This window comes from Pelophylax lessonae (genome assembly GCF_965119305.1).
Source record: "Pelophylax lessonae genome assembly, chromosome: 1".
Lineage (NCBI taxonomy): Eukaryota > Metazoa > Chordata > Amphibia > Anura > Ranidae > Pelophylax > Pelophylax lessonae.
This window is the reverse complement of record NC_138768.1, coordinates 301,130,145-301,148,453: the sequence shown is the minus strand read 5'-3', so window position 1 is coordinate 301,148,453 and position 18,309 is coordinate 301,130,145. Positions and strand designations below refer to the sequence as shown.

At 49.4% G+C, this 18,309-nt stretch overlaps 1 protein-coding gene across 2 annotated transcripts in view; it reads right to left on the bottom strand.

Annotated features, from left to right (window-relative positions):
* SSH1 (slingshot protein phosphatase 1) overlaps positions 1-18,309 on the bottom strand; it is a 188,242-nt gene that overhangs the window by 79,186 nt on the left and 90,747 nt on the right. For both annotated transcript variants that reach the window (XM_082273831.1, XM_082273832.1), the window contains 2 exons: positions 17,853-17,946; positions 17,640-17,768 (listed from right to left, as the gene is read on the bottom strand). In XM_082273831.1, the coding sequence (XP_082129957.1) occupies positions 17,640-17,768; positions 17,853-17,946 (223 nt within the window). The remainder of the gene's footprint in view (positions 1-17,639; positions 17,769-17,852; positions 17,947-18,309) is intronic.

The window sequence follows — 18,309 nt, the reverse complement described above, 5'->3', positions numbered from 1 at the left end:
GGCCGAGAGAGAAACTCGATCTAGTGGCCAGATCGAATGATTTCCTGTGAAGTGGGTGAGGGCGCCCCTTCAGGCCGCACTGTAGTGGGCCGCAGAACCGGATTGGCCGGACCTTTGCTTACCTGCCCACGGCTTCTTGCGGGAGCCTTGACCCTTGGACAGCTTGTCCCAAAAATGTGACCGAAAGGCACGAAAGGACCCCTGAGGGGGCCGAAAGAAATCATTCTGTTTTCCAGGAGCCGTCTTAGTCTAGTGGGATTGAGGTAAAAGCGTGCTCTTACCCCCCATGACCCCTTTAATTAGGGCATCCAGGGATTCGCCAAAAAGGCGAGAACCATCAAACGGCAGATTGGCCAAGGTCCTACGTGAAGATTGATCCACAGACCAACACTCCAACCAAACCAGGCGGCGAGATAACACCGCCACACTGTGTACACGTGCAGCCAACGGAACCATATCCAGGTCCGCATCACACAAATACATGACACCCTGGTGGATTTGATCCACCATATCCAAAGTCGCCTGGGGGGCAGAATCAGCCCCCAGGACACGCCCAAGCACCTGCGTCCAGTTCGCGACCGCCTGGGCCGCCATAAGTGAAGCAATAAAGCTTTCAACATAGAACCCATAATAGAATAGGTACGACGGGCAAAGGACTCCATCCTCTTGTCCGCGGCATCCCGGAACACCGGGGTGTCTGCAGCAGGAATCGCAGTGGACTTGTTCAAAACTGCTAACGCCTGGTCCACCGGAGGTGGGACACACCAACGCCCATCAGTAGCGGGCGTAAAAGGATAGCGCAGCTTAAACCTACTTGGCACAGCAAAAGGTTTGCGTATATTACGCCATCGTTCTTTTACAGCGAGCTGAAAATCATCTGCGATGATATGCGCCTTTTCTGCGGCCCATAAGCCGCCAAGGCAGCAGGAGGACATGTTTCCTCCTCCAAACGCAGAGTTTGCTTGATAGAAGCAACCAATTCATCCATGAGCGCAAGCTCTTCAGACGAGCCAGGGGGAGAATTATCAACCCCCTCTACCTCAGCCTCCATTACTGACCCTATAAGGTCCCGGGAGGAACGAGACCCCGATAAGGAGATCTCTGCCCCAGCAGCCCCAGTACCATCACCCTCTTGAAACAGAGGAAATTGAAAACTCTGGGCCTTTTAGAGGATTGAGCAACCACCAGCATTTGCACCTGAGTCGCAAGGCTAGCCACAATCGCAGCCAAATCCCCCCCCCCCCGGGGGGGGGGAAACCGCAGTCCCCTGGCTTCCCCCTAAATTGGCAGGAAACTAGTATTCCTGAAAATCCATGCCCTTGTAGCAGCAAAAATAAATGGGTGACCGCCCCTTTAAGAGAGCGCTGCGATTGTAGCCCACTCACACTAAGCATCCCACACAAGGGACCCCCACAGGGACAAGTATACCAAGGCAGGATACAGGGAATAAAAAGAAATGAACCTGGAGAGATCGGTGCTGCTGCTGCTGCCTGCGGTGCTCCTGAAGGAAAGGAAATGCTGGCATACAGGGCACTCTATGAAAGCCTATGGAGGCTACAAGAAAATGGCCGCCATGCATGTAAAACATGCGGCCGGAGCGATCGCAGTCAAAATGGCGCCGTTTGGCGCAGAAACTGCCGCTCCCACACCCCATGAGGGAGAAGTAAAACACACCATCTGCCCAAAAAAGGAACATGGTAAACCGCCGCAGCGGCGCTGTAATGTGCCCCAAGCATGAGAAACTCAAGCCCCACAGCACACAGCCGTTCACACAAACAGAAAACTGACACAGAGTGCAGCCAGCCCCCCCTCCTGCAGCCCACAGCTTGCAATGTGAGAGATAGGGAAAACGTAAGTGTGAACACAGGGCAAGGTACACAGTCCCAGACTGACACCCCCCAGACAGACAGGTCCCCACATAAATGCACTTACCTCTCACATGGCGTGGGGGACCCGCACAGGGGAACAAACCGCTGCACATGAGGCAGGGAGAGTCGCATCCAGGACGCATCAGAAGGTGGGTTGAGAAACCGCACAGCGTCCAGTGAGATAGCCACCTCACCTAGCATCCCTGCACGGAACAGGGATGGGTCGTTCAGATAACTCAGGAGCGATACCTGACTGAACGCTCGATGGCGGGCTGAGAAGCCACTGACCCACAGCCTGCTACCAGGGGGGTCAGCCCGAGACGCAGCCCGCATGATCCTCTTCATCAGAAGAACTAACTAACGCTGGTAAAATAACAGCTAACAAGAAAGAGAGAAAAAAACTCAAATAAAATCCAAAGAAAGGAAAGAGAGCTGAGACAAGGTGCCCCAGCACAGAAACTTCCAGCTACTCCTGACAGCTAGACAAATGAAACTGGGTTGGATACAGGAAGTGGAGGGTTATGTACTGAGGGGACCACCCCCTGGGGGTGGGATATGTTAAAAGTCTTTGTACTAACATATTCTATTGCCTAGCTACTCCTACGGAATAAAGGACATAACCTCCATTGGTGATGAATATGAAGTGGGCGGCGACTGTCGGAGGACGTAAGAGAAACTAGATTTTTGTTTGCCAGATCAGGGTTGCTTGGAACCGCCTGAGTCTTGAAAAGGCTTTGCCTTATCGACTGACCCTGAGGGACGAAAAAAAAATTATTGTGTGCTGAAAAGGAGGCCCCCGTCTATGACGAGGGTCCTTACCCTTATTAGCCTGCATTTAGAGTGGTACTCTTACCCCCTGTGAGACCTTTGATGTCATCCAGGGTAGCCCCAAACAGGCAATCTCCTTGAAAAAGTAGATCAGTCAAGGTCTTCTTTGAAGTCTGATCCGCAGACCAGCACTTTAGCCAAAGTATACACTGGAGGACCACTGCCGAAACCGACAGTCGGCCCAATATGGGAGCAGTATCAAGCGGCATCGCAAACAAATTGCAGCCCCTGCACCAGCTGGTCCATCAGCTCCGCAAAGGCAGGAGGAAGAGGTTTCAGGTCACGGCGTAGTAATTTAGCCTACTGATATGAAGATCAGAGACTGCGTCCGTCAATGAACGATAGAGAAATAGAACTTTTATTCATTCCTATAAAATATTGTCTGGACTGAAATGTTAAACACACGAAGGGAAGGTGCATTCGTTTTCATTGGCCAATGGTGTAAATGTGCACAAAATACTAGAAAAGAAAAGAAAAATACAGATCATGAGAGAAGAGTTAGGGGGTAGCAATTGCTATCTCCTATATAATGTCAGATTGTGTATCTAGACTGGATAGTTTATGAGAATATGGGTAGGCGCATAAAAAAACGCTAAGCCAGCTCCTCTTGCTCATCTAGTCTTTCTAAAAGCTGGAAGGCCCTGTTCTCCCCAGCTAACCAAAATACCTTAACTGGTATCAAAACTAGCCACTGAGGGTAGTATCTGTTCCCTGCTCACAAAGCTCAATGGCTACCTGATATTTCATATCTGGGGGTTAGAAAGGCTGTTCAATCCTGCCTCATAGAAAAATCTCTCTCTCATATGAGCTTTCTTCATCCAAATCTGTCTCAGAGAATATAGTCTGTCAAAAACTAGCTGACATTTAGAGCAGCAAACATAGCCTGCCTGATCTCTATCCAAGGGCTAGAAAGGCTGTTCTATCCTGCCTCATAAAAGATCTCGCTCTCTCATGAGCTCTCTTGTCAGATCTCAAAAAATATAGTCTGTCTAAAACAGACACTGCCACTACCTGACACTTTGCCTGTCTGAGCTATGTCTGAGGGCTAGAAAGGCTGTTCAACCCTGCCTCATAGAAAATCTCCAACTCATGAGTTCTCTTGTCAAATTTGTCTCAGAGAATATAATCAATCAAAAACTGGCTGACATTTAAAACAGCAAACTTTGCCTGCCTGATCTCTCTCTAAAGGCTAGAAGGGCTGTTTAATCCTGCCTCGCAGAAAATCTCTCTCTCAAACTATCAAAATCTGTCTCCGAGAATATATTCTGACAAGAGCTAGATAACTAAGCACTATTTGAACAGGCTGACTGCTCTTGCCTATAAAGCCTTCCTAATAAAAAAAATTGGGTTTTTGCCTTACCGTAAAATCCTTTTCTCATTGACTGACACCGCTCCAGAATCTTCTTGACCATTGTGTTATGCTGCCCCCTGAGGGAGGACACTAGGCAGGAAAAAGCTTTACCATGCCTATGGGGCAGTCCCAGGGGGTATACTCCCACTTTCTGCTATAGGCATTTCGTTTTGTTGCAAGCAGTGTCAGAAGAAAAATAACCAAACTCAATAGAGGGGTGGGTGCTGTGACCGTCAATGAACATCAGAGAAAAGGATTTTACGGTAAGACAAAAATTTAAATTTTCTCTTTCGTTCATTGACTGACAACGCTCCAGAATTTTCTTGACCATTGGGATGTCCCAAAGCAGTGTCAAAATGAGGGGTGGGAAAAACACAGGAGAAAAAATTCCCAAAGGCAAAAACTAGCCAACCAGGTAACATGGAGCTCAACCAAAACAAATGGAGCTCATTTGAAAAAACCCAATACACCCCTCAAAGAGGACCAAGTCCTCTCAAACAGCGGCCTGCAAAACCTTGTGGCCAAAAGCAGCATCCGCAGATGCCAACACATCTACTTTGTAGTATTTTGTGAATTTTTGCCGCCTTGCAAACCTGCATCACTGACGCTTGATTGAGAAAGGCCCAGAAAGCACTAAGCACCCGCGTAAAAATGCGCTTTAACAGGGAAAGGAGGAACCTGACTCTTGATCGAATAGGCATGCACTAACGTCTGGCTGATCCATCTGGAAATGGTCGCGGCAGACGCGACCAAACCGTTGCGAGGTCCATACGCAAGGACAAAAAGTGAGTCTGATTTCCTAAACGACTCTGTCGCTGCCAGGTACACCCTGATCTCCTGAACCACATCCAGAGAATGCAAGGCAAGCTCCTTAGGATGCTTAGGCTTAGAACACAGGGAAGGCAACACGTCTTCATTCAGATAGAAAGAGAAACAACCTTAGGAAGGAACGACTGACAAGGGGGAAGCACCACTTTATCTCTGTGAACCACCAGATAAGGTGAACGACAAGACAAGGCTGGGAGCTCAGGCACCCTGCATGCAGAAGTAATTGTCACCAAGAAGGCTACATCCAGGGACAATGTGAGCAGAGGAGTCTCGCAAATATTTTCAAAAGGTGGTTTCTGAGGAACCGACAGCACCAAATTGAGATCCCACGAAGGCAATGGAGACCGCACAGGTGAAACCAAGTGGCAAACCCCCTGAACAAAGGTGCGAACCAAGGAATGCGTAGCCAAAAGGACGTTGAAAGAAAATCGCCAGGCCCGATGGTACCCAGGGCCAGGTGCTGTTCCACACCTCTTTGGAGGAACATCAAAATGCGAGCCACCGAAAAATAAAAAAAAAACGGGGAGAAATCCCCAGAGACTCGCACCAAGCAATGCATGCTTTCCAAACGCGATGGTAAATCTTTCTAGAGGTAGATTTCCTAGTCTTGAACAGCGTGGGAATCACAGAGTCTGACAACCCCCGACCCTTCAGCACCTGGCTTTTAACAGCCAAGCCATTCAAGCCAGTGACTGTAAAGCAGGATGGAAGATCGCTCTTGGGCCAACAGGTCTTCTCTGAGAGGGTGTCGCCAAGGGACATCGGCAACCAGCCGTACTAGATCCATGTACCAATACAAGCGAAATCAGTCTGGGGCCACAAGAATGACCAGAATTCCTTCTGCCTCAATCCTCCATAGAAGTCTCGGCAGAAGTTTGAGAGGGGAAAAGGCATATATCAGACGGTACTGGCCCCATAGAGCCACCAGTGCGTCCTTGGCGTCGGCTAGAGGATCTTGAGACCTTCCCACGAATCTCTGCCCCTTCCCATAGAGACGAGAGGCCAACAGGTCCACCTCGGGAGTTTTCCACTGAAGACACAGCTGGTAAAACACCCATGGATGAAGAGACCACTCCCCGTCGTCCAAGGCCTGTGGACGGAGTTAATTCGCCTTCCAATTTTCCACCCCTGGAATATGCACGCCAGAGAGAGCTGGAACAAAATGTTCCGCCCACCTTAGAATGCCGGCAACTTTTTGAGCTGCAAGGACACTTTTTGTGCCCCCTTGGTGTTTGACATATGCCACGGCCTTGGCATTGTCCGATTTAAACCATACCGGACACACCTGAAGACAAACCGCCCTGTGAACCAGACAGTCTGATTGCCCCGAGTTCCCGTATGTTCAATGATAGTCTGGACTCCTCCAGAGTCCAGACCCCCTGACCACAATCCATGCCCAAAACACCTTCCCACCCAGACAGGCTGGCACCGTGGTGACCACCGTCCAGTACATGGGAGGGAGGATGGATTTTCCCTGTCAAAGAGCAAGAGAGCGAAGCCACCAGATCAGGGACCCTCTCGTTCACCGACTCAGCAGGATCAGATTGTCTGGAGACAGTGGATTCTGGAGGACTAGTGTGGAACTGTGCAAACGGAACCGCCTCAAAAAAAGGTAGACACCATCAGGTCAAACACCCACATGCAAATCCTGAGACACACCAGACTGCTGGACAACAGAAATCAAACAGCATCCTGCAGCTTCTGGAGCTTGTCCAGCAGAAGAACACACCCTGGCTGAGACAGAGTTTAGAATCAGACCCAGATTGTCCAACTTGGTGGACAGAACCAGAGCAGACTTCTGGAAGTTTAAAGTCCAACTTAACTCCTGCAGAGTCTGCACAGTGATGTCCAGGTTGTCCTGTAGAGCAGTTGGAGACTCAGCTCGCAGAAGATTGTCCAGGTACCCCAGCACCGCAACCCCCAGCTGTCACAACAATGCACCGAGGGCAACACTTTTGTGAACACCCGAGGAGTTGAAGCGAGACCAAAGGGTAATGCTATGAATTGAGCATGCTCCTCACTCACGGCAAGCAGAGGATAATGCTGATGACCGACATATAACGGAATATGAAGGGATATGAAGGGAAGAGTCCTTGATGTGTGGATGCCACTACTGTACGAATGCACCCCGTTCGGTACTTCTGTACCCTCACAAGCGGTTCAAAGCCTTGAGGTCCCAGGATTGGACACACCTTGCCTTCCTTCCTGGGAACTGCAAACAGATTTGACTAGAAACCTTTCCAATTTTGGAAACTTAACAATTGCCCCTTGTAGTAGAAAGACTTGCACCCTCCCCGAAGAGACCCCATAGGCCAGGGGTGTCCAAACTATGGCCCTCCAGCTCTTCAGGAACTACAATTTCCATCATGCCTAGGTATGTCTGAATGTCAGAGATTTACAATGCCTCATGGGATGTGTAGTTCCACAACAGCCGGAGGGCCGTAGTTTGGACACCCCTGCCATAGGCGGTCTGGGGACAAATGCAGATTGGAAGGAAAGAATCTCGCTGGAGAATAAGACCGAAAACCCGATCTTGTAGCCGGACCGGATCAGATTAGCGTGTGGACCCACCTGTCTTGAATCAGGAAGATTCGAAGACATCCCCCAAGCTCAGACAGGGATGCGGGCGACACTTCAGGCAGAAGAGAGCTTGTCTGCAGGTCTAGAAGAACCTGCTCTGTGACCAGACTCCTCGCCCCTGGCAGCCTGTGGAAGAAGAGTACCCCCCGTAAGACCCTTAAGGATATCTTTCAGGAAGATCCAAACAGGCGATCCCCCAAAAAGTGGAGAACAGATAAGGCCGTCTTGGAAAACTGGTCCACAGACCAGCATTTCAGCCATATCAGGCTCTGAAGGACCACTGCTGCCTAAAGGGAGCCACATCCAGAGAGGCACCACAGACAAAACTGCAACCCCTAGACCAACTGGTCCCCCAGCTCACAAAGGTACGGGGCAGCTGTTCCCCTTCCAGATCCTGGCACAAAAGCTTTGCCCACTCCGTTAAAGCCTGGGACAACCATGCTATGGTGAACTTCGGCCTAAGGACCGAACCGGCCAAAGAAAACATGTGACGGACCGAAGTCTCTCCCGTCAAAATGGTCTTCAAAAGCCAGTCTCCTCCACCAGAATTAAAGTGGAGTTATTCAGCCTAAAACCCTGAGAATCTACCACAGGTGGGACTGTCCACCTTTTTAAAACAGGGACTCTTCAATGGGATACCGTCTAGCAAAAACGCTTAGGCACCAACATAATGCGTTCAGGTCACTGACTCGCGACAATTTTGTAGGTGGAGAAAAGGGGACACCTTTTGCCGCTTTTGGGGAGTTGCAGGAACAAAAAGGAGACTGGCGCCTTTGCATGCGTGGCTGCAGTACAAGAGGAAACATCCTCCCTATCAGAGCACACGAAGTGCGTGGATGCAGACCCAGTAGAGTCGTAACCATACTATTATACAGCATACAAGCTCACCTTGAAACTTATCAGATTATTGCATAGACACAAAAACAGGCAGGTGAGGGTCGTCGACTGCGATCCCGCAAGGGGAAGCCGACCCAGGGCCCACAAATCGACCACCTACTGGACCCCAAAACAAAACAAACAAATAAGGGGGGCCGCCCTCCAAGCCCCTTCATAGAGGCCCGCATGAAAATAAATGGCCCCCTTAAAGAGGGTCCGCAGCACTAAAGAGGGGGGGGGGGTAACCCAAAAGGGCGGCATGCTGTCATCAAACAAAGATGACCACCCCCACAGCGCCCCCCCACAGGAAGGGTGCCAAGCTGGCCGCAAGGCCCAGTAGGCCACAGTCTGCAGCCTCAATTTCTGAGGGCGCCCCGCTGCCTGGGCGTGAAGCCCACTGGAGCCGATAGCCAAAACGGAGGTTGGTTTCTCCAGCCACCCTCACTGGGGCCTCCCCAAATAGTGTTGGGCCAGTAGGCTGCAAAGACATGGCCTAAATTTTCAGCCAGGTCTGGTCGCGTGCAGCGTGGACCCACGGATGTGAAGACATCTGCTCCCCCAGCCCAAAACAACAGCCAGGAGCCCTTAGGACCCCCCCTTGCCCAAGTCACCAACCCCCCAGGGTGACGAAGGACCCTGTGGTAACCCCAAGTGTGTGCCCGGAGAAACCGGTCAGCAGAAGCCCACATTCACCCCAAAACCAGCAAGGCGATGAAGGGGGGGTCACTACTTACCATACCATGGAACCGGGTGTCAGTGTGCAAGGAGAGTGCAGAGTGAGAGGAGAGAGCTTCTATCCTGATCTGACCCCCCCCCCCCCTCCCTCGGACTGTGAGGTGGCGGGCTACGGTGGCGGGAGAGCAGGGGACTGGAAGAGGCGGCTGGTAATCTGGTTGGTGGCGGGACCAAGGGACCCAGGGATCCAAAGGACAAGCTGACCGAGGGCTGACCGAGACCGAAGGCGATGGGTAATACAGGCAGAGGGAGCAGGGTGGGAGACACAGACGGACTGAGGGAGGAGGATTCGCCGTTAGCCTGCATGTGTCAGTGTCTGGTTACAGGGGCTTGTGTGCAGGAGCACAGAGACACAGATTAGGTAAGTATAGACTGAGACTGTGACTAGACTGACAGAGTGTAGTGAGAGTACCTGAGTGTTAGCACCTGAGTGCGAGTATCTGAGCACCCGAGTGCGAGCACCCGAGAGTGAGTACCAGAGTGCCCAAGCGCCTGAGTGTGAGTGCCCGAGCGCCTGAGTGTGAGCGCCCAAGCGTTGTAAAGTACCTGTGTGTGAGTACCTGCGTGTTGTAAAATACCTGAGTAGCTGAGTGTGAATATCTGTGTGTTGTAAAGTACCTGAGCGTGTGAAATTAGAGTCAGGAAGCTAGAAAACAGCTACAAAGGACAAAGTTAAAATCCCAAATCCCCATTAGATTAGAGGTACAATGCCCAGCAGGTGTGGAGATGCGACTCGGTGTACATCTTGTGGCATGTATACGTTCCTCGATCAGGCGATAGAGGGTGAGTACAGCTGCACAAAATGTAAGCACGTTGCTTCTCTGGAAGCTCAGGTCCTGAATCTAGGGAAGCAACTGGCAACACTAAGAAGAATCTCCATACTGAAGGAGAGCTGGGAACGTACCAGCAGAGGCGGGTGGAGAGACGAGGGTGCAGGCAACAGAGCAGAGTAGCTGAGTAATAGTTAGGAAGGGTAGAAGTGAACGAGGCAAGGAGGCCAGTCCTGGGCTGAAGCATCCCAATAAATACACCCTGTTGCGTAATGTTGTGGAAACCAGCGTAGGACCAGCATTGCTGGAACAGAGTGACACCCCTAGCTGCCAGGGATTGAACTCCTCCGGTGAGGGCGGGAAAAAGGCTAAGGGTCAGTAAAGACAGGTTCTGGTGGTAGGGGACTCAATTAGAAGGACAGAGGGCAATCTGTCAAAAAGACAGTAAGTGCCGAACGGTCTGTTGTTTACCGGGCGCTCAGGTTCGGGACATCACAAATCTGGTGGACAGATTACTGGGTATGGCTGGGAAAGATCCAGCTGTCATGGTACACGTGAGAAATACTACCTGTACCTCGAGCCACACCAGAGAGGCAGCGGGAGATTAGGGAAGTAAACAAGTGGCTGAGGAGCTGGTGTAGTAAGGAGGGTTTTCGGGTTCCTGGAGAACTGGGCTGACTTCTCAGTCGGCTACCGGCTCTTTAGTAAGGACGGTTTGCACCTAAATGGGGAGGGTGCAGCTGTACTGGGAGAGAAGATGGCCAACAAGTTAGAGGAGCTTTTAAACTAGACAACAAGAAATTCTTTAATTACATAAATAGTAAGAAAGCGAGACCAGAACACATTGGCCCCATAAAAGACGATGAAGGGAATCTGGCCCCAGAGGACAGAGAGAAGGCGAAAGTGCTAAATAAATTCTTCTCTTCAGTCTTCACAAAAGAATTGGGGGGGGGCTACACTAGCCCAGCTTGTAATGTTAAATATAATACACCTCAGGAAGCACCCCCATGGTTAACGGAAGATAGACTTAGAACTAAACTTGGAAAAAACTGAACATAAATAATTTACTGGGACCGGATGGCTTGCACCCGAGGGTTCTTAAAGAACTCAGCCAGGCGATAGCCAGACCATTGTTCTTGATCTTTATGGATAGTCTACAGATGGGTATGGTGCCAGCAGATTGGAAAAAAGCCAACATGGTACCAATATTTAAAAAAGGGGCAAAATATATCCCTGGGAACTATAGGCCTGTTAGCCTAACATCAGTAGTCTGCAAAATTTTGGAGGGGATGCTAAGGGACTATATATGAGGGGATATGATATCAATGTACAAATACTGTACTGGTGACCATAGCATAAGGAACAATCTTTTCAGAGAAAGGGAATACAAGACACGGGGCCACTCACTAAAACTAGAAGAAAAGCAGTTTAACCTTAAACTACGTAAGGGGTTCTTTACTATCAGAGCGGAAAGGATGTGGAATACTCTTCCATAAGCAGTGGTGCAGGGAGGTTTCAAAAAAAAACTTAAACACCATGTACATTGTATACAGTGGTATACAATGTACGCTTAGCAGTAAACACACACGCACACATTATGGGTTGAACTGAATAGACTGAAGTCTTTTTTCAATCTCACCAACTATGTAACACATGGGTGAAAAACAGACAAATTATCCACCTGTGTGAAGGGGACCTTAATGTACCCACCACTGACACATGCAGTATTCAATTGTGCAAAGGCAGTTCCTTCTACAGGAGACTTCAGCAAGCATTCTGACTGAATCTTGGTCTAAGCATCAATTAAACCTTATTCCTGATCCTTTATTACTAGCAATCCATAGTGGCCTGCTCCAAAGCATATGTCAAATCAAAAAAAGAAAAAACTCACACAACACGTTTCATACATCTCTGCAATACAAGCACATTTTCCCCATGTTTAAATTCCTTTAAACACATAGCAAGTACAGAAAAATAACGGTTGATGTGCCAAAAATATAATGTGCTCCCACCTTCCTCTTTGTCATGACAACACAGTGAGGGGGATTTATTAAGACTGGACCAGTCAGAACCTGGAACAGCTGTGCATGGCAACCAATCAGCTTCTAAAATAATTACGTCAATTAAGGTAAGGTGGACTAATGAGGGAGGCTTTTATCAGAGGCTATAGGCTTCTAACATTTTTCTCAACAAAGGGAAGAACATTAATACAAAGTAAAGTGTTAAGAGTGAACACTGAATTGCAGGTTTGTTTTTTTGCATAGTTACAATGGTCTAGCTTGGACCAATGTAAGTAAAAATATTTCAAAACTATTTTATACCTGCCCGATGCCCATGAAAGTATAGAATCTCTGTAGTAGTTCCCGCTACTACAGTGACCTCACCATCTTCCAAGTCCCGTACTGAGTAGTTGTCATTCCGCACAGTAACCACAAGCCGCTTGGTATGGAAGCTATTTAAAGAAGGTTTTTTCTTTCAATGAATGCACCTTGTTCTCTGATTGCGTGGGGTGGAGGAGAGGTGGGGCAATGAGGTCACCCAATCAGAAAACACTTGGATTCATTGAGAGAAAATGGAAGGTGTTCTCTAAATGGCACCTGGACCCAAAAGACAGTGAGGATCATTGTACAAGACAAGGAGAAGATGGCAACAGAAGTTAGAGAGTGACAGGTGGAAGTGTGGACAATGAAGGAGGGTACACTAAAAGGAAAGTACCATAATGTCCAAGTACTCTGTGCATAATTTCACATAATGGTAAAGAGAGCTGGGGGCCCCAAATAAGTACAGTTAGGCTTTAAATCTAATGCTTAAGAAAGTGGTGTCACCATCCTGGCCTGTGCTGTACAGCAGAGGTGTATGAATTAAAAAGTGAACAGAATTACAAACATTTTGGGAGATAAGAGCTGCTTGCCTGGAGTTTTGCTTTAATGATATAATAAATATGCAAATAGAAGAAAGTCTTGCTATACTTAACAGAAAGAGCTCTATACACTTTGCTTAGTAAGGCTCACGCACACTGCAGCTCAAAAAAAAAAAAAAGGCATCGGAGCTTTTTTCTCTGCCTAAAAGCTTGAAGAAGCTTGTGCTTTTTTTGTGCTCTTTTGCACATTTTTATTGAGCTTCTGTGAGCATAAGCGTTTTTTTCACAGCTCAGCTCATCTTTCCTATTTTTTCTGTGTTTGAGCATTTTTTTTTTAATGAATCTTTATTTAGTGCACAAGAGAACAGACAAGAATGAGACATCAACAACAAAACAACAAAGTAGGGGAGGCAGCATAACATCGCCGCTTCCCAGTGGGCATAAAAGTGCAATATGGTGCATAACATAATAAAAATAAAACAGTAACGTGCGTCAGCACACCATAGTGCAAATCAATATTCAGCAGGACAGATTAGAGGGCGGTCTGCCGGGTGGCATGCGTCGTGGTCAGCAACAGACGTCTGTGGGTCCCAGAGGGCGCAACTGCAAGCCCGAGGGAGCCCCAAGCGGGAGCACGCCGCCGGGGGAGGGGGGCATCCGCCTCCATCATACCGCCCCCAGTGCGACGACCCCAGCCGGCTCCCCCCAGGCAACTCGAACCCCCCACAGCTACCCGCGGGGGTACAATAGGCGACTGGGGGGAACCACACAGAGGGACTGCGTCAACCTAGGGCCAACCCCGCAAGCGGGAGGGCCAAAGGGGAGAAGGACGCTCTGTAGCCAACACCGGCAGACCCTCCAAAACATCAACCATTAACGCCCACTCAAGGTGAATGAGGCAGCATGTAGGAAAAAAGGAAAGATGGAGAAACAAGAGAGAAGTCTAGAAACAGGGACACCGGAAAGGAGACCAAAGGGAAGGGTAGGCCGAGGGGAAAGGGAGGGTATCCCAGGAAGAAGAGGGAGAAAGGGAGAGAGAAGAGCATACCTGCCGGAATCCGGAGCACTGCCAACGCCACGCTACTGCGGGATCCTCCAGTCCACTTGAGGGCCAAGGACCACCAATGGGGGGGGGGTTTTAAGGGCTGGGTCTGGGAAGGGCAGCTAGGGAAGGGTCGGCCAACACCAGCAGGGCGTGGTCTAAGGTCGAGGGCAGCGCGGACAGACCACCAGAGTGGTCGGTCCACGGCTGCCACCTCAGGTCATTGCGCTCCCGCGTCCCACGACATCTAGCGACCCAGTCCTCCGCATCTCGTATAGTATCCACCATCCGCCGCCACTCCGCCCTGCCCGGGACCTGCTGTCGCTTCCAATAAATCGGGATCGGTCTCCTCGCGGCATTGAGGAGATGAGGCAGCAAGCTACGTCTATAGCGGCTGAGCGGCATGCAGGGCACGTGCAGGAGAAAATGGAGGGGGCTGAATGGCACATCCAGATCCAGGATAGACTTGACCAGGTCCCGGACGTCGTGCCAAAAAGGGGCGATCACCGGGCACTCCCACCACAAGTGCAGCAGGGTACCGGTACCGCCACAGTTTCGCCAACATGCGGAGGAGGCCGAGGGGTAGATACGTGCTAAGTCCGCCGGTACACTGTACCAGCGCGTCAGGAGCTTATAATTTGTTTCTTGCATCTTTGAGTCCGCCGAACTCGAGTGGGTCAGTTGGTAGAGGCCAGAAAGCTGAGCAGTCGTAAACCGCATTCCCAGGTCCCGCTCCCAAAGCCTAACACATATAGGTGCGGAATCAGAGGATGCAGCTCCCAACAGTTGGTACAACTCGGAAACCATGTGGGGGATAGGGTCTTCCTGAATGAACAAACGTTTGAAGGGTGCAAGAGATGCCTGAGGACGAATCCTCGGGCCATGAACAGCGAAGAAATGGTGTAGTTGCCTGAACCTCCAAAAATTCATAGGGGACCCGCCTTCAGAGAGTCATAGGACAGAAATTTACCATCTTCCATTAGTTTCCCGCAACTGGCGTTGCCATCATCCACCCATGGGTCGAAAAAGGCCATCTGTTCCCCCGGAGGGAACCAGAGGTAGCCCTCCAAGGGGGCCAGCGGGGACACAGGGGGCGCCAGGTCCAGGAGCTTATTCACACGGTCCCACACTTTCAGCGCATGGACCGTGAGGGGGGAGACATTGACAGCCCCCGGTATTCCCGAGAAAGCCAGGGGGCGTAGGCAAGGTTCCTACCCGCCATGAACTTTTCAAGAGGGACCCATAGCTTGGATCGAGTGTGGAAGCGCCAGTTGAGGATGCGCTGAAGGACAATAGCGCGGTAATAACGCCGCACATCCGGAAGGCCAAGGCCTCCCAGATGTTTAGGGCATTTTAGGGTGGCCAGGGCAATGCGGGGGCGTCCACCATTCCAGACGAAACCCGTAATCAGGCCGTCCAGAAGGCGGAAGAAACTGCGAGGCAGAGGTATAGGCAACATCTGGAGATAGAACACCACCCTGGGGAGGACGTTCATCTTAATAATATTCACACGTCCTAACCAGGTAAAGGCCGTTTTAGTCCAATGTAGGAGGTCTTGTTTAATGTCAGCCAAGAGGCGGGGGTAGTTAGTCTTGTAAAGTGTGTCAAAGCGGTCAGTAAGTTGTATGCCCAGGTACGTCAGGGAAGAGTCAGTCCACCTAAAAGGGAAGGCAGCCCGCAGGGAAGCAGATAGGGGTGGGGGCACACAGACGGGGAGAATCTCGGACTTGCCAAGATTGATCTTAAAATTAGAGACCAGGCTAAACCGTTCGAGTTCCCGCATCAGGACCGGCAACGAGAGCAGGGGAACAGTAACGTGGAACAGGATGTCATCGGCGTAAGCCGAGAGCTTATGCTCCATTGTCCCAACACGCACGCCTCTGATGTCCCCATTCGCCCTGACCTTGGCCAGGAAGGGCTCCAGGACCAGGGCGAAAAGAAGGGGCGAGAGAGGGCACCCCTGTCTGGTGCCGTTCCGGATCCGGAACCCGGCGGAGAGACAGCCATTAACTCGGACCCTAGCACTCGGGTCTCTGTACAGCGCCATGATCCACGCCAGCATACGCGGCCCCAGGCCCAACGACTCCAGGACCTCCCTCAAATAAGTCCAGTCCACCCGATCGAACGCCTTTTCGGCGTCGGTCGAGAGGATCAGCGTTTGAGCATTTTAATGCGGTTTTGCGTATGTATGGGCACCTGCATGTCTTTTCTGCTCGAAAGCTCCTCTCAAAAATGAGAATTTAGTGGGGGGGGGGGGGGGGGGTTCTTCCTGTAAGAGCATATTCCTTTAAACTCCTGTAAAAGCCATAGTGTGCTTGGACACATTGGCGAACATGGAGGAGGGCGGAAAAAAAATTTAAAAAAATGAGCGCTCAGAAAAAGCTCAAAAACCTGTAGGAGCTACTTCTTTGAGATGCAGAGTGCATGAGCCCTTACATGTTTTTTTGAACACATGATTGTAATGATTTTAGCATATAACAGGACCTATGCCTATACTCAAGTCATAAGTATGTATACTTCCTGTGTCAATAAGGTCATCACCCATCACAATAAAATAGGACATGGCACTGGCAAGTGGCTCCCAGATAAGCTTGCAAACAACATGTAAGTGAACAAAAAGGACAGGAAAGGCAGACAGAAAACATTTTTTTGACTGCAAAGATGAAAAATCGCAAACCGCATAGACCCAACAAGCCTCATAGCAAGAGCAAAGTTGTGGAAACAGGGTACTTCTTCAAACTGCTAAATGATTTAACTTCTGTACTTGACAAAGTGACTGAATTGCCTGATCATATATTCTTGATAATGCTTCATATTTCAGACGTCAAAGTAGGGATAGACCGATTATCGGTGGCCGATATGCACTTTCCCCGATATTTCGGTATCGGCCCTGGAACTGGCCGATATTGCTCATATTTATGTGATGTCATTTTGCCTTCTTAGGCTGCCTCCTTCGCCTTGGACAGCCTTGTCTGGAGCCGGGACTAGTCTTGCAGTAGTGTATCACAGCCATACACCCACCCACAGCAGCCCGGTGCCAGCCAGCCACCCACCCACATCCACAGGCCCGGTGCCAGCCGGCCAGCCACCCCCATCCACAAGCCCTGTACCAGCCAGCCACCCACAGCCTGTCTGTCAGCCACCCACCCACCACAGGGTGCCAGACAGCCAGCCACCCACAGACAGGGTGCCAGCCAGCCACCCACCAAAGGGTGCCAGCCAGCCAGCCACCCACCACAGGGTGCCAGACAGCCAGCCACCCACCACAGGGTGAAAGACAGCCAGCCACCCAACACAGGGTGCCAGCAAGCCAGCCATTAAACATTAAACAAAAATTAACATGTTCAGTACCAGATTTGTGCCAAAAATTGTCTTTATTTTTCAAAACTTTAAATGTACAAAATATCGGCCCATATCAACGGATACCAATACATTGTGACCAAAATATCGGTATCGGCCCTGAAAAAACCACATCGGTCTATCCCTACTTCAAAGCAGTTAGGCTGGTTTTAGGCATGTGGTAATGCATTGACAAATAACATCCTGCCCTTATTGGAAACCTGTGGGTAGGATGTCTGTTGACTAGTTTATGTATAGAAAATCAATGTGCACCTTTAGTGAAGATCACAGTTTATTAAGGAGCCTTAGGAAAACAGCATAGCACATTTCAATTAACTAAGTACAAGGGAACCAATAAATGTCAGCTGTGCAGGCTACATTCCAAGTGCCAGTACACAGGGGAAATAAAGACTTAAGTATATGATTAAAACATGGGGTTGTGACGGAACTTGATAACCAATCAATCCCCAGCTCACACAAATAATCAATTCCACTTAAAAGAATCAATTCTTTATTTAAAAAAAAACTCAAAAATGTAAGTGTGTTTATTATGTTTACATACCAAGTAAAGGTAATCAAAGATTAGAGAGCCTTTATCCATTTGTCCCAAAATCACCAGCATCTCATTGTCTATATATTCTTTGTACTCTTTTAAATTGCAGCTCAGTTTCTTCTCCAGCTCATTTCGAATCTAGAAAGAAGTCAAAAGGCTTCAAAACATTTTTTTACACTTTATGGAAATGTAGATTTGTTGGAAAGATTATATAATGCTTACTTCTTTACAAGTCACATTCTCCAAGTCTTTGCTCATCATGACACTCCGCAAAGTAGCTTTAATGACCCATTCAGTCCTTTCACCTTCACTTGGCCTGTACAAGCAGAAATGCTAGGTTACATTAAAAACAGACAAGGAAAGGATGAGTGCACTTGGAGACCACAAGAACCAAGTGTAATGTACTGCATGCCTGTGACCCATGTGTTCGTCCTTTCTTGTTCTCATTAAAATAAGTGAAGGTTTAGACCCATTGCACATATATTTTCCAAAATTGCATGATTCCTGTCTGAGGATTGTAGAAGGGTATCAAATTGGGGTGAGGGGTAGGGGGTCTGAGCCCTTCATGGCCACACTTGGCTGAAGAAGGTTTCTAATGCCTTGGGTCCTCGACAACTAAAGCTGGCCAGTTCCTAAAGTAATGGTAAAATCTGTTAACTGGGTGGTCCCGTCAGCCACC